Raw genomic sequence first — 15,543 nt, 5'->3', positions numbered from 1 at the left:
GTTCTCTCTGTCTCTGTTTTTCTCTCTTGGTCTCCCTCTCTCCTCCAGGAACTCTTTGTCTCCATCTGTCACTTTCTCTGTCTCTGTCTACTCTGTGTGTGTCTCTCTGTTTCTCTCTGTCTCTGTGTTTTGCTGTCTTGTTCTCCCACTCTCCTCCAAGGATGTTTTGTCTCTGTCTATCTGTCACTTTCTCTGTCTCTGTTTGTCTACTCTCTGTGTGTCTCTCTGGGTCTCCCAGTCTCTGTGATTTTCTCTCTTTGCTCTCCCTCTCGCCTCCAGGGATGCTTTGCCTCTATCTGTCACTTTCTCTGTCTCTTCTCTGTCTCTCTCTGTCTCTGTTTTTCTCTGTTGGTCTCCCTCACTCCTCCTCAGACTCTCTGCCTCAGTCTCTTTCTCTGTCTCTCTGTTTGGCTATCTCTGTGTCTCTCTGTCTCTGTTTTGCCCTCTTGGTCTCCCTCTCTCCTCCAGGGACGCTTTGCCTCAGTCTATCTGTCCTACTGAGAGCTCACCTCTTCCAGGAGGCCTTCCCAGACTGAGCCCCCTTTTTCCTCTCCTCCTCCCCATCCCCCCGCCCTACCTCCTTCCCCTCCCCACAGCACCTGTATATATGTTTGTACAGATTTATTACTCTATTTATTTTACTTGTACATATTTACTATTCTATTTATTTTGTTAAACTGTGAGAGGCACATTTTAGACTGTGAGCCCACTGTTGGGTAGGGACTGTCTCTATATGTTGCCAACTTGTACTTTTCAAGCACTTAGTACAGTGCTCTGCATACAGTAAGCGCTCAATAAATACGATTGATTGATTAATGTAGTGCATCTAGCTTTACTTCTATTTATTCTGATGACTTGACACCTGTCCACATGTTTTGTTTTGTTGTCTGTCTCCCCCCTCTAGACTGTGAGCCGGTTGTTGGGTAGGGACTGTCTCTATATGTTGCCAACTTGTACTTCCCAAGCACTTAGTACAGTGCTCTGCACACAGTAAGAACTCAATAAATGTGATTGAATGAATGAATGAATCTGTCACCTTCTCTGTCTGTCTCTGTCTTCCCTGTGTGTCCCTCTGTCTCCGTCTATCTCTCTGTGTCTCTCTGTATCTGGGTTTTGCTCCCTTGTTCTCCCTCTCTCCTCCAGGGACTCTTTGTCACTATCTGTCATTTTTTCTGACTCTGTCTCTCTCTGTCTCTGTTTTTCTCTGTTGGACTTCCTCACTCCTCGGACTCTCTGCTTCAGTCTGTCACTTTCTTTGTCTCTCTGTCCATCTTTCTGTGTCTCTCTGTCTCTATGTTTTGCTCTCCTGTTCTCCCACTCTCCTCCAGTGATGCTTTGCCTCTGTCTATCTGTCACTTTCTCTGTCTCTGTCTACTCATTCATTCATTCAATCGGAGTGCTTACTGTGTGCAGAGCACTGTACTAAGCACTTGGGAAGTACAAGTTGGCAACATACTCTCTGTGTGTCTCTCTGTGTCTTTCTGTCTCTGTGTTTTGCTCTCTTGTTCTCCCACTCTCCTCCAGTGATGCTTTGTCTCTGTCTATCTGTCACTTTATCTGTCTCTGTTTGTCTACTCCCTGTGTGTCTCTCTGTCTCTATGTTTTGCTCTCTTGTTCTCCCACTCTCCTCCAGGTACGCTTTGTCTCTGTCTATCTGTCACTTTCTCTGTCTCTGTTTGTCTACTCTCTGTGAGTCCCTCTGGGTCTCTCTGTCTCTGTTTGTCTCTCTTGGTCTCCCTCTCTCCTCCAGGGACTCTTTGTCTCTGTCTATTGTCACTTTCTCTGTCTCTGTTTGTCTATCTCTCCATGCCTCTCTCTAGATCTCTCTGTCTCTCTCTCTGTTCCCCCCACCTCTCAGTCTCTCTCTGTCCCTCCTCTTTGGCTCTCTCTTCCCGGCCTTGAGGAACCAACCAACCCCAACCCGGTGAATGGACCCCATTAACCCCCTCCTCCCCGTCCCCCCACCCGGGAGCTCACACCACACACCCTTTAGTTGCCGGGAAGGATAACTCCGAAGCGGCTGAAAGATCAAACGCACGCAGCAGGGAGACCCCCAAATACGACTCCTTCGGTGGGTCGATTTCTGGGGGACTAGAGATGTTTCGCACCCTTCTCCTCTGCCAAAAACTCAACCTCTGCTCGCCGAAGCCCCCTCCCCCTGCAGCTCCCCTATGGCGACCCTTCGCTTTTTGAAAAAGTGGGATGGGGGCTCCCCATTATGAATTGCTCCTAAGGGGGTTGATTTCCGCGAGTTTCGAAATCCTCCCGGTCTCCCTGGATAGGGGACAGGCTTCCTCGCCCTTCTCTTTCAGCTTTCCAGAGAAGAGCCTGGGCTTTGGAGTCAGAGGTCATGGGTTCAAATCCCGACTCTGCCAATTGTCAGCTGTGTGACTTTGGGCAAGTCACTTCACTTCTCTGGGCCTCAGTTACCTCATCTGTAAAATGGGGACTAAGGCTGTGAGCCCCTCGTGGGACAACCTGATCACCTAGTAACCTCCCCAGCGCTTAGAACAATCAATCAATTAATCAATCGTATTTATTGAGCGCTTACTATGTGCAGAGCACTGTACTAAGCGCTTGGGAAGTACAAATTGGCAACACATAGAGACAGTCCCTACCCAACAGTGGGCTCACAGTCTAAAAGGGGGGGGGGGGGAAACAGTGCTTTGCACATAGTGAGCGCTTAATAAATGCCATCATTATTATTTAGAATGGGGGGACAACGGGGGGGGGGGAAGAGAGGGGTCCTAACCTCGCAGCCGAGACCCTCCTCCCCTCCCCCATGGGGACATATAACCCTTTCGGGGTCTCGTTTGCGCAATCCAGGACCGGGAAACGGGAGGGGACAGGGAGGGGCCGGTCTATGCCCTAATCTGGCAGAATTAAAGGGATTAGGGAGGGAGGGAGTTGGGGGGGGGGAAGGGAGAGAGGGTCGTCCTTTGGCCCTATCCGGATCTTTCAGACACCCCCCATGTGGAGGTAGAAAAGGGGAGGGGGAAATTTCGGCCCATCTGAGAGATTCGGTGCGGGCGACCAAAGGCGGAGAGAGAAAGAAATCCACTCGGCGCGCAATGGAGCTGAGTGTGCGTGTGTGATATTTTTATTATTACTATGGTATTTGTTAAGCGCTTCCTATGTGCCAACCACTGTTCTAAGCGCTGGGGGGGGGATACAAGGTGATCAGCTTGTCCCACATGGGGCTCAAAGTCTTCATCCCCATTTTACAGATGAGGTCACTGAGGTACAGGGAAGTGAAGTGACTCGCCCAAGGTCACACAGCAGACGAGTGTTGGAGGGGTGTGTGTGTGTGTGTGTGTGTGTGATGGGGAACTCAAAATTGAGGCTATTTTGGCTTCTGGGTTAGGGTTCTCCCCAGCCCCCCGGGGCCCGATCGCCGGGGTCCCCTCTGGAGCCGGTTGGAGAGGTAACAATAACCTTACTGATGATGGCATCTGTTAAGCGTTTATTATGTGCCAGGCACTGTGCTAAGCGCTGGGGTGGACCCAAGCGAATCAGAGGTCCTTCCGAGGAGAGATGGGCGGTGTGGGGAGTGGGAGGGGGGGAGAGAGGAGGGCTGACCCGTTGATCTCTGCCCCGATCCCCGGCCGGGCTTGGGACTTTGGTCCCGTAATAAACGTCTCCAGCTTCTTCCGGTCCTGACTGCGGGGCGGGGAGGGGAGGGGGCTTCGGGAGGGCCGTCCCCGCCCCCCACTCCCCCGCAAACCCGTGGGTCCGTGCGTCAGAGGACCGGGACCGTTCCTCCCTGAGCCCCATCCCGCTTTCGCCCCCAGTGTAGGAGACGCCCCGCTTTCCGTCATCCCTGGATTAACGGTGGCGAAAAACTTTCCCTGGGTCTCCCTCTCTCTCCGTCGTCTCTGATTCTCCGGGTCCGTCTCTTCCCCCCCCCCCCCCCCGTCCTCTCTCTCCGCCCCCCTCCACCATCCCACGCGGGGCTCGGGGAGGGGGCTTGGGGGGAGGGGGCGGAGCCGGAGGCTATTGGCTGGGTGACTTTGTTGTGTTTCCCTACTGGGTCGGAAAGGACCCTACTCCGGACTCGGCCTATATAAGAACCGGGGCCGGGGCCGCTCCTGTCTGTCCAGGGCCGGAGAGGGTCCGGGAAAGGAAAGAGCCGGAGCCGCCGACCCCTCCCCAGCCCCCCCACACCTCCCACGACCCCCCACCCCCGGCCTCGACCCCTCTCCCCCCCGGGTGGTCCACGTTGCCCCCTCCCCAGAGATCCTCCTCCTCCTCCTCCTCCTCCTCCAGGCCCCGGGGAGCCAGTGGGCTCTGGTCCCGCGCCGCCCCCTCCCCTGCATCCTCAGCTGCCCTCCCCCCTCCCCACTCCCCCCATCCCGCCCCCCACCCCCCATCCCACCCCTTCCACCGCTCCCGACCGACATGGGCCGGGAGAAGTCCTCGGCTTGCTGCCGCCTGTCCGTCCCGCCCAGCCGGGGGAACAGCCTACAGGTGAGGCCGGAGGGACCCCCGACACCCCACCTATCCCCCCCCCCCCAGGGCAGGCGACCCCCGGGGTCACCGGAGGACGAGCCGAGGTCCGGCGGCGGGGGAGAGCGCTTCGAGGAGCCCAGCCCACTCCTGAAGGGCGTGGGGGCGTTGGGGGGTGTGGGAATCTCTCCTCCTCTCCCCTCCTCTGCTCTCCCTCTCTCCCCCTCTTCTACCTTCTCTCCTTCTCTCCCGCTTTTCCCCCTTCCCTCCTCTTCATCATCATCAATCGTATTTATTGAGCGCTTACTGTGTGCAGAGCACTGTACTAAGCGCTTGGGAAGTCCAAGTTGGCAACATATAGAGACAGTCCCTACCCAACAGTGGGTTCACAGTCTATCTCCTCCTCTCTCCCCTTCTACCCCCTTCGCCCTCTTCTAACCCCTCTCCTTCTCTCCCCTTTTCCCTCCTCTTCCCCATCTCCCTTCTCTCTCCTCTTCTGCCCTCTTCTCCCCCTCTTCCCCAGCCTGGAGTTTGGGGAAAGGTCCCCCAGGCTGGACCCTCCCTCCTCATCCCCGCCCCTCTGGGAGGAACGGGTGGGGGGATGCAGGAGTGGAGGGAAGGGGGAAAGGTTGGAGGGAAGGGGGAAAGGTGGGAGGTATTGCGGGGTCGGGGGTCGGGCATCTGGTTGGATCTTTGCGGGAGTTGCGGGAGGATAAGAAGAAGAATTCTGGTATTTATTAAGCGCTTCCTAGGTGCCAGGCACTGTACTAAGCGCTGGGGATGAGGACCGTCTCCGGGATGTCGCGTCCTGAGGGGGAAGCCGGGAACTTCAAAGCTGCGGATTTGGAAACTTGTCTCTCCCATCTCTTCCCCCTCCAAAGCCCCCCACCCCATCCAAGGAAAGTGTAGCACCCGGGGTTGGGGTCTCCCCTGCCCCTGTCAGGGGGTCGGGAGAGGTGCGGGGGGATCCTAGGACAGACGTGAGCTAAACCAGGGGGATGCTGAACTCCCGGGGTGGCCTTGGGGGGAGGGGGGTGTCCCATTTTGAGGGAGGGTCTGCTTCAGCTCCCCCCTCACCCCCAACCCCTCTAGGGGGTATGGACATAGACCACCCCCCTCTCCTCTGTGACCATTCATCGCTGCCTGGATCGAGCGCAATTGGAGGAGGGGGGGGAAAGAGAGAGAGTGTGTGTGTATATGCCGACTTGTACTTCCCAAGCGCTTAGTACAGTGCTCTACACACAATAAGCGCTCAATAAATACGATTGCATGAATGAGTGTGTGAGTATTTTAGGGGGAGTCCCAAAGCCCCCCCACCCGCACCCCATCCAGGGAAGCCCTTTCCACCCTCCCCCTGCCCCTGGGTCTCGGGAACAGCAGCTAACGGGGTCCGCGAAGGACGATGATGGGGGGAATTGGGGATGAATAGCCCCCCGTGGGACAATCTGATCATCTTATAACCTCCCCAGCGCTTAGAACAGTGTTTGGCACATAGTAAGCGTTTAATCAATGTCATTATTATTATTATTGTCGGCTCCAGAACGCCCCCGCCCCCAAACCTAAACTCAGGCCGAATGGCCTCCTCCAGGCTGAGGGGTGGTCGTGGGGGGGCGGGGGCGAGTCCCTTGATGCTGGTCGATACCCCCCACTCATTACCTCCCACACAGCCAAGCAGGACAGCCCACCCCGGGGGCTTCCGTCCAGCCACTGGGGAGGGGGCGAGGGGGCCAGATGGGCAGAGGTTGCGGGGGGTCATCCGGGGTGGGAGGGAGAGATGGGGGTCTGCGGTCCAGAAAGCAGCCCCCAGACCCAAATGCTGCTGTCTAGGCGGGGCGGGAGTGCAGCTGGAGGGTGAGGGGGGCAATGAGGAATTTTCATCTTGGGGGTCCTCGGACTCCCCGCCCCCTCAGTCCGGGCAAGGGGCCCGTCCTGAAAATTGGATTTTCCCCGGGCCCTGTCCCAGCGTCAGGGAGATTTGAGGAGGGGTCCTCGGCCCGGGCCGGGAGGTTCAGGAGAAAGTTTCTGGATTGTTGGGGGGTGGGGGCCAGTGACGCCCCCCGCCCCCCTTGTGTCCCGACAGGACCCCCGACCCTATCTCTGCCGATAGCAGAGACACGCAGCGCCCCGCTCTCCCCCTGCTTCACAACCTTAGGGCTTCGTGGGGGAGCGGGCGGGGAGGGGGTGGGGGTCTTTGCTAGAGCCCGGCGGAGAGGGGGCTCTCTGAGCGGGCTGACCACCCACCCACCACCCCCTCCCCTCTTCCTCCTCCTCCTCCTCCCTCCCTCCCTCCCTCCCGCCCTCTCTCCCCATCTGCGTGTGGCCTTGGCTTGAACCCGGCAGGCCCGAAGAGTTGTCAAATTGGGGGGTGGGAGGAGGAGGGGGGCCGGCAGAGGCCCCGGCCGAAATGGGAAAACCAGCCCGCGCCCCCGAGCCCCCCCACGGAGCCTGAGCCCGAAGGGGTTAACCAGCCTGCTTGCCGGGATGCAAGGGGAGGGGGGGGGCCTGAACCCCGAACCGCTGTGGTGGGAGCCCCCCCCCCCCCGGCTGCTGAAATCCCACCCACCCTCCCACCCCTCTGCCTCTCTCCTTTTCCTCTTCTTCCCCTCTCTCCCCTCCTCCTCCCCTCTTTCTCTCCCTCTCTCTCCCCCTCTCCCCTCTTCTACTTTCTCCCCCTTTCCCTCTTCTTCCCTCTTCCCCATCTCCCCTCTCTCCTCCTCGCCCCTTCTTTGCTCTCTCTTCCCCTCTCCTTCTTCTACCTTCTCTCCTTCTCTCCCCCTTTCTCCCTTCTTCCTTCCTCTTCCCCAACTCCTCTCTCTCCTCCTCTCCCCACCTATTCTCCCCCTCTTCCTCTCTCCCCTTCTTCCTTCTTCTACCCCCTTTTCCCCTTTCCCCTCTTTTCCCTATCTCCCCTCCTCCTCTCCCCTCCTCTGCTCTCCCTCTCTTCCCCCTCCCCTCTTCTCCCCCTCTCCCTCTTTCCCCCTCTTCTATCTTCTCTCCCCCTTCTCTCCTCTTCCCCATCTCCCCGTCTCTCCTCCTTTCCCCTCTTCTCCCCCTCTTCCTCTCTCCCTTCTTCTACCCCTTCTCCTTCTCTCCTCTCTTCTACCCCCTCTCCTCTCCCCCTTTCCTCCTTCCCTCCTCTTCCCCATCTCCCCTCTCTCTCCCTCTCCCCTCTTCTACCCTTCCCCCCTTCTACCCCCTCTCCTTCTCTCCCCTTTTCCCCCCTCTCTTCCCTTCTCTTCCCCATCTCCCTTCTCTCTCCTCTCCCCTCCTCTGCCCTCTTCTCCCCCTCTTCCCCTCTCTTCCTCTCTCCCTCTTCTACCCACCTCCTCTCCCTCTTCCCCCTCTTCCCTTCTCTTCCCCATCTCCCCTCTCTCTCCTCCTCTGCTCTCTTCTCCCCCTCTTCCCCTCTCTCCCCTCCTTTCTCCTCCTCTCCCTCCCCTCTCCCCAAATCTGCCCATCTTCTCTCTCCTCCTCTCTCCCTTTCCCCCTTTGCCCCCATCTCTCCATCTCCCCCCTCCTCGGCTTTCTTCTCCCCATCTCTCCCCTCCTTTCCCTCTCACCCCCCCTTCTCCCCTTCTCTCCCCCTCCTCTCCTCCTCTCCCTCCTTTCTGTTTCGGCTCTGAGGCCCTGGAAGCCTAGCAGGGAGGGGAAGGCCAGTAATGAAGAGCAGGAGGTAAGCGAGGTTACTCAAACTTTTTCAGTCCTCGGCGGCCCGGCCGGCTGTCTTTAGAAAACTTAGGCAAGATTCTGTTTCCCTTTCATTTTATTTATTTATTTTTTTATGTAATAAATCAAACGTTTCTGGGCCGCGGACCAAAATTCCTGCAAGTCTCTCTCCCCAGTGGAGAGAAACAGTGCTTAGTGCCGCCCCCCTTCCCTCCTTCTCCCCTCTTTCTCCCTTTCTTCTCCCCCCCTCCCTCCCTCTTTCTCCCCCTTTCAATCTTCCCCTTCTCTTCACCTCACTTCTTCTCCTCTCCCTCCAATCTCCAATCCCTCTCTCCCCTTCACTCTATCTCCCCTCTCTCCTTCTCTCTCCCCTTCCTCCTTCTCCCCTCTCTTCCCTCTCCCCCCTCCCCTTTCTCTCTCCATTCATTCATTCAATCAGATTTATTGAGCTCTTACTGTGTGCAAAGCACTGTGCTAAACGCTTGGGAGAGTCCACCACAACAATTGACACATTCCCTGCCCACAACAAGTCTACAGTCTAGAGGGAATAACGGTACTTGTTAAGCGCTTATTATGTGCCAAGCACTGTTCTAAGCACTGTGGTAGATACAAGCTAATCAGGTTGGACACAGTTCCTGCCCCACATGGGGCTCATTCTTGTAACCCCCGTTTTACAGATGAGGTAACCGAAGCCCAGAGAAGTGAAGTGACTTGTCCAAGGTCACCCAGCAGACATTTGGCAGAGCTGGGGTTAGAACCCTTCCTTTATCCCACCCTCCCCTCTCAGCATGTCTTAGTGAGAAGCAGCATGGCTTAGTGGCAAGACCATGGCCTTGGGGGTCAAAGGATGAGGGTTCTAATCCTGGCTCCACCACTTGTCTGCTGTGTGACCTTGGGCAAGCCATTTAACTTTTTCGTGCCTCGGTGACCTCATCTGTAAAATGCGGAATAAGACTGTGAGCCCCACGTGGGAAAACCTATTTATCTTGTATCTACCCAGTGCTTGGCACATAGTAAGCTCTTAACAAATACCATAATTATTATTCTCTCTCCCCTCCCTCCCTCTCTCTTTATCTCCTCCTCCCTCCCATTCTACCATTCACTTTTGGTGTCTAGCTTGGTAGGAAAGAACGGGTGGACTGGTACTGAATCAACCACAGTCCCGCGGAAGGGGAGTGGGAGATGGAGAGGGGGTGTTGGGGATGGAAGGAAGCATCACAGCCTAGTGGAAAGAGTCCAAGCCTAGGAGTCAGAAGACCTGGGTTCTAAACCTGACTCCACCACTTGTCTGCTGTGTGACCTTGGGAAAGTCACTTAAACTTCTCTGTGCCTCAGTTACCTCCTCTGTAAATTGGGGACGGAGACTGGTAGCCCCGTGTGGGACATGGATTGTGTCCAACTTGATTATCTTGAGAAGCAGCGTGACTCAGTGGCAAGAGCACAGGCTTTGGAGTCAGAGGTCATGGGTTCGAATCCCGACTCTGCCACATGTCTGCTGTGTGACCTTGGGCAAGTCACTTAAATTCTTAGAGCCTCAGTTCCCCTATCCGTAAAATGGGGATGAAGACTGTGAGCCCCACGTGGGACACCTTGATCACCTTGTATCCCCCCCAGCGCTTAGAACAGTGCTTTGCGCATAGTAAGCGCTTAACAAATACCATCATCATCATCATCTTGTATCTACCCCAGTGCTTAGTACAGGGCCTGGCACATAGTAAGGGCTTAACAAATACCATTTTTTAAGGTGCCTTCTCTCCTTGCATTTTACGAGAAGCAGTGTGGCTTAGTGAAAAGAGCACAGAAATCAAGAGGCCTAATCCCGGCTCTGTAGTTTGGCTGCTGTGTGACCTGCCAGCGCTTAGAACAGTGCTTTGCACATAGTAAGCGCTTAATAAATGCCATCGCTATTATTATTATTGGGCAAGTCACTTGACTTCTCTGGGCCTCAGTTTCCTTATTTCTAGCATGGAGATTCAATACCTGTTCTCTTTCTTAGATTGCGGAACAGGAACCGGGTCCACTCTGATTACCTTGCATCTACCTCAGCGCTTAGTACAGTGTCAGGTGCATAGTAGCCTGGTGTAGTGGATAGGGCACAGGCCTCGGAGTCAGAAGGTCATGGGCTCTAATCTTGGATGCACCACTTGTCTGCTGTGTGATCTTGGGCAAGTCACTTCCCCTTTCTAGATTGTGAGCCCATTGTTGGGTAGGGACCGTCTCTGTATGTTGCTGATTTGTACTTCCCAAGCACTTAGTACAGTGCTCTGCACACAGTAAGCACTCAATAAATGCGATTGAATGAATGAACACCACTTAAATAATTATAAATAATGATGGCATTTATTAAGCTCTTACTATGTGCAAAGCACTGTTCTAAGCGCTGGGGAGGTTACAAGGTGATCAGGCTGTCCCACGGGGGCTCACAGTCTTAATCCCCATTTTACAGATGAGGGAACTGAGGCTCAGAGAAGTTAAGTGACCTGCCCAAAGTCACACAGCTGGCAATTGGCAGAGCCAGGATTTGAACCCATGACCTCTGACTCCAAAGCCCAGGCTCTTTCCACTGAGCCATGCTGCTTCCCCTGGGTCTCAGTTCCCTCATCTGTTAAACGGGGATTGAGACCGTGAGCCCTGTGTGAGATAGGGATTGCGTCCAACCCGATTTGTTTGTATCCACCCCAGCACTTAGTACAGTGCCTGGCACATTCATTCATTCAATCGCATTTATTGAGCGCTTACTGTCTGCAGAGCACTGTACTAAGTGCTTGGAAAGTACAATTCAGCAACAAATAGGAGACAATCCCTACCCAACAATGGGCTCACAGTCTAGAAGGCACATAGTAAGCACTTAACAATCAATCAATCAATCAATCAATCGTATTTATTGAGCGCTTACTATGTGCAGAGCACTGTACTAAGCGCTTGGGAAGTACAAAGTGGCAACACATAGAGACAGTCCCTACCCAACAGTGGGCTCACAGTCTAAAAGGGGAAGACAGAGAACAAAACCAAACACACCAACAAAATAAAATAAATAGGATAGAAATGTACAAGTAAAATAAATAAATAAATAGAGTAATAAATATGTACAACCATATATACATATATACAGGTGCTGTGGGGAAGGGAAGGAGGTAAGATGGGGGGATGGAGAGGGGGACGAGGGGGAGAGGAGGGAAGGGGCTCAGTCTGGGAAGGCCTCCTGGAGGAGGTGAGCTCTCAGCAGGGCCTTGAATCAATCAATCAATCAATCAATCGTATTTATTGAGCGCTTACTATGTGCAGAGCACTGTACTAAGCGCTTGGGAAGTACAAATTGGCATCACATAGAGACAGTCCCTACCCAACAGTGGGCTCACAGTCTAAAAGGGGGAGACAGAGAACAGAACCAAACATACCAAATCATTATTAGTAGTAGTAGTAGTAGTAATTGTTGTTGTTGTTGTTCCCTTATGCGGTCGCGTCAGGTCTGACCCATAGTGACACCATAAACACATCTCTCCCAGAATGCCCTAATTCCGTCTGCCATCGTTCTGGTAGTGGGTCCGTAGAGTTTTCTGGTAAAAATCCAGAAGTGGTTTACCGCTGAGAAGGAGCGTGGCTCAGTGGAAAGAGCACAGGCTTTAGAGTCAGAGGTCATGGGTTCTAATCCCGGCTCCACCAGCTGTCAGCTGTGTGACTTTGGGCAAGTCACTTCACTTCTCTGTGCCTCAGTTACCTCATCTGTAAAACAGGGATTAAGACTGTGAGCCCCCAGTGGGACAACCTGATCACCTTGTAACCTCCCAAGTGCTTAGAACAGCGCTTTGCACATAGTAAGTGCTTAATAAATGCCATTATTATTATTATTATTATAGTAAATACTTAACAAATGCCATCATCATTATTATTGTTATTAGTACCATTGCCTCCTTCCGCACGGTAAACTTGAATCTTCGCCCTTGATTCTCTCCCGTGCTGCTGCTGCCCAGCACAGGTGAGTTTTGACTTATTCGCTTAGTACAGTGCTCTGCACACAGTAAGTGCTCAATAAATATGATTGATGATTGATGATGACTTGTAGCAGGTTGCCTTACACTCACTAACTGCCCAAGCTAGGAATGGAATGGCTATGCCTCTGCTGGACTCTCCCTCTTTGCATTCATTCATTCGATCATATTTATTGAGCGCTTACTCTGTGCAGAGCACTGTACTAAGCACTTGGGAAGTCCAAGTCGGCAACATATAGAGCCGGTCCCTCCCCAACAATGGGCTCACAGTCTAGAAGGGGGAGACAGACAACAAAACAAAACATGTAGACAGGTGTCAAAATAGAATAAATAGAATTATAACTATCATCACTCCTGTAGTCGTGACAGGTAGACTAGGGGAAACTTTCCAAGTGCCATCCTGAAAGGGGAGTAGTAGTAATAATTACGGTATTTGTTAAGCACTTACTATGTGCCAAGCACTGTTCTAAGTGCTGGGGTAGATACAGGGCCACTTAAGTGAATGAACTCCACTTAAATAATAATAAATAATGATGGCATTTATTAAGTGCTTACTATGTGCAAAGCACTGTTCTAAGCGCTGGGGAGGTTACAAGGTGATCAGGTTGTCCCATGTGGGCCTCACTTTTTAATTCATTCATTCATTCAATTGTATTTATTGAGCGCTTACTGTGTGCAGAGCACTGTACTAAGCACTTGGGAAGTACAAGTTTGCAACAAATAGAGACGGTCCCTACCCAACAGCGGGCTCACAGTCAATCCCCATTATACAGATGAGGTAACTGAGGCACAGAGAAGTTAGGTGACTTGCCCAAGGTCACACAGCAGACAAGTGGAGGAGCCAGGATTAGAACCCATGTCCTCTGACTCCCAAGTCCGGGCTCTTTCCACTTAGACACACTGCTTCTCAGTAGTAATACTAATAGTGGTGTTTGTTAAGCGTTTACTATGTGTGAAGCACTTTTCTAAGCGCTGGGGGGGATACAAAATGATCAGGTTTTCCCACATGGGGCTCACAGTTTTAATAGCCATTTTGCAGATAAGGTAACTGAGGCTCAGAGAAGTTAAATGCCTTGCCCAAAGTCACCCGGCTGACAAGCAGCGGAGTCGGGATTAGAACCCATGACCTCTGACTCCCGAGCCTGTGCTCTTTCCACTGAGCCTCACTGCTTCTCTAGTAATAGTAGTAGTAGTAGTACTAGTAGTAGTACTAGTAGTAGTAGTAGTAGTAGTAAGCGTTTAACAAATACCCAATCATTTCTTCCATTCACTCCCATTCTCCGCCAGCTCGGCTTCTCCAGTCCCTCTTTCCCTATCTATTACTCTATTTATTTATTTATTTTACTTGTACCTATCTATTCTATTTATTTTATTTTGTTAGTATGTTTGGTTTTGTTCTCTGTCTCCCCCTTTTAGGCTGTGAGCCCACTGTTGGGTAGGGACTGTCTCTATATGTTGCCAATTTGTACTTCCCAAGCGCTTAGTACAGTGCTCTGCACATAGTAAGCGCTCAATAAATACGATTGATGATTGATGATGACCACTTACATCAAAAATTCCAGAAGAATATCAGCTTCCTGAGAGGAGAGATCATATCTTGCTTCTGGTACTTTCCAAGGCGCTTAATATAGTGCTCTGGATTCAGTGGCTGCTCAATAAATACCATTACTACTACCACTACTACTACTACTACTACCAATCCCTTCTAGACTGTGAACCCATTGTTGGGTAGAGACCGTCTCTAAAGGTTGCCAATTTGTACTTCCCAAGTGCTTAGTACAGTGCTCTGCACACGGTAAGCACTCAATACGACTGAATGAATGTATTGAATGAACAATAATAATATTTATGACATTTGTTAAGCATTTTGTGCCGGGCACTGTACTAAGCGCTGGGGTGGATACAAGCAAATTGGGTTGGACACAGTCTCTGTTCCCTGTGGGGCTCACAGTCTCAATCCCCATTTTACAGATGAGGTAACGGAGGCCCAGAGAATCAATCAATCAATCAATCATATTTATTGAGCGCTTACTGTGTGCAGAGCACTGTACTAAGCGCTTGGGAAGTACAAGTTGGCAACATATAGAGACAGTCCCTACCCAACAGTGGGCTCACAGTCTAGAAGTGAAGTGACTTGCTCAAGGTCACCCAGCAGACAGGTGGCAGAGTCGAGATTAGAACCCATGACCTTTTGACCCCCAGGCCCATGCTCTATCCATTACACCAAGCTGCTACTACCATTAAGAATAATAATAATGACATTTATTAAGCGCTTACTATGTGCAAAGCACTGTTCTAAGCACTGGGGGGGATGCAAGCTGATCAGGTTGTTCCACGAGGGGCTCACAGTTTTAATCCCCATTTTACGATGAGGTAACCGTGGCACAGAGAAGTTAAGTGACTTGCCCAGAGTCACACAGCTGACAAGCGGCAGAGCAGGGATTTGAACCCATGACCTCTGACTCCAAAGCCCGGGCTTTTTCCACTGAGCTACGCTGCTTCTCTACTACTACCCTGGTGCTATTACTACCACTATGGCTACTACCACTATTTCTATTGTATCCCTCCCCAGCGCTTAGAACAGTGCTTTGCACATAGTAAGCACTTAACAAATGCCGTCATTATTATTATTATTATTATTATTACTACTAGAGAAGCAGCGTGGCTCAGTGGAAAGAGCCCGGGCTTTGGAGTCAGAGGTCATGGGTTCAAATCCCGGCTCCGCCAATTGTCAGCTGGGTGACTTTGGGCAAGTCACTTCACTTCTCTGGGCCTCAGTTCCCTCATCTGTAAAATGGGGGTTAAGACTGTGAGCCCCCGTGGGACAACCTGATCACCTTGTATCCTCCCTAGCGCTTAGAACAGTGCTTTGCACATAGTAAGCACTTAATAAATGCCATCATTATTATTAGTAATAATAATATAATAACTAATTATCAATGTTAATATAATTAATATAATTAATATTAATATAACTAATAATAATAATGTAATAATAGTAATAATTATGGTACTGGTCAAGCACTTACTGTGTGCCAAGCACTGTTCTAAATCCTGAGGTAAATCAAGTTAATCAGGTTGGACACAGTCCCTGTCCCACAACGTTCACACTGTTAATCCCCATTTCCCAGATGAGTTAGCCAAGGCCCAAAGAAGTGATGCGGCTCGCCCAAGGTCACACAGAAGACGTGTGGCAGAGCCTGGATTAGAACCCAGGACCTTCTGACTCCCAGACTCATGCTCTAGCCACTAAGCCATGCTGATTCCCTAACATTCATTCATCCAATCGTATTTATTGAGCACTTATGGTGTGCAGAGCACTGTACTAAGCGCTTGGGAACTACAGTTCAGCAACAATTCCTGCCCACAGTGGGCTTCTCCTCCTCCTCCTCCTCCTCCTAATGCTGCTACTACTACTTTTACCACTGCTGCTACTACGGAG

General features: G+C 52.0%; 1 protein-coding gene across 1 annotated transcript in view; it reads left to right on the top strand.

Annotated features, from left to right (window-relative positions):
• The first annotated feature begins 2,171 nt into the window (after positions 1–2,171).
• IGF2 (insulin like growth factor 2) overlaps positions 2,172–15,543 on the top strand; it is a 64,561-nt gene continuing 51,189 nt past the window's right edge. Inside the window, exons 1-3 of the mRNA XM_038765386.1 lie at positions 2,172–2,197; positions 4,414–4,467; positions 8,071–8,119. Of these exons, the coding sequence (XP_038621314.1) occupies positions 2,172–2,197; positions 4,414–4,467; positions 8,071–8,119 (129 nt within the window). The remainder of the gene's footprint in view (positions 2,198–4,413; positions 4,468–8,070; positions 8,120–15,543) is intronic.

The sequence above is a fragment of the Tachyglossus aculeatus genome, chromosome 22, assembly GCF_015852505.1.
Source record: "Tachyglossus aculeatus isolate mTacAcu1 chromosome 22, mTacAcu1.pri, whole genome shotgun sequence".
Lineage (NCBI taxonomy): Eukaryota > Metazoa > Chordata > Mammalia > Monotremata > Tachyglossidae > Tachyglossus > Tachyglossus aculeatus.
This window is presented reverse-complemented; position numbering and strand designations above follow the sequence as displayed.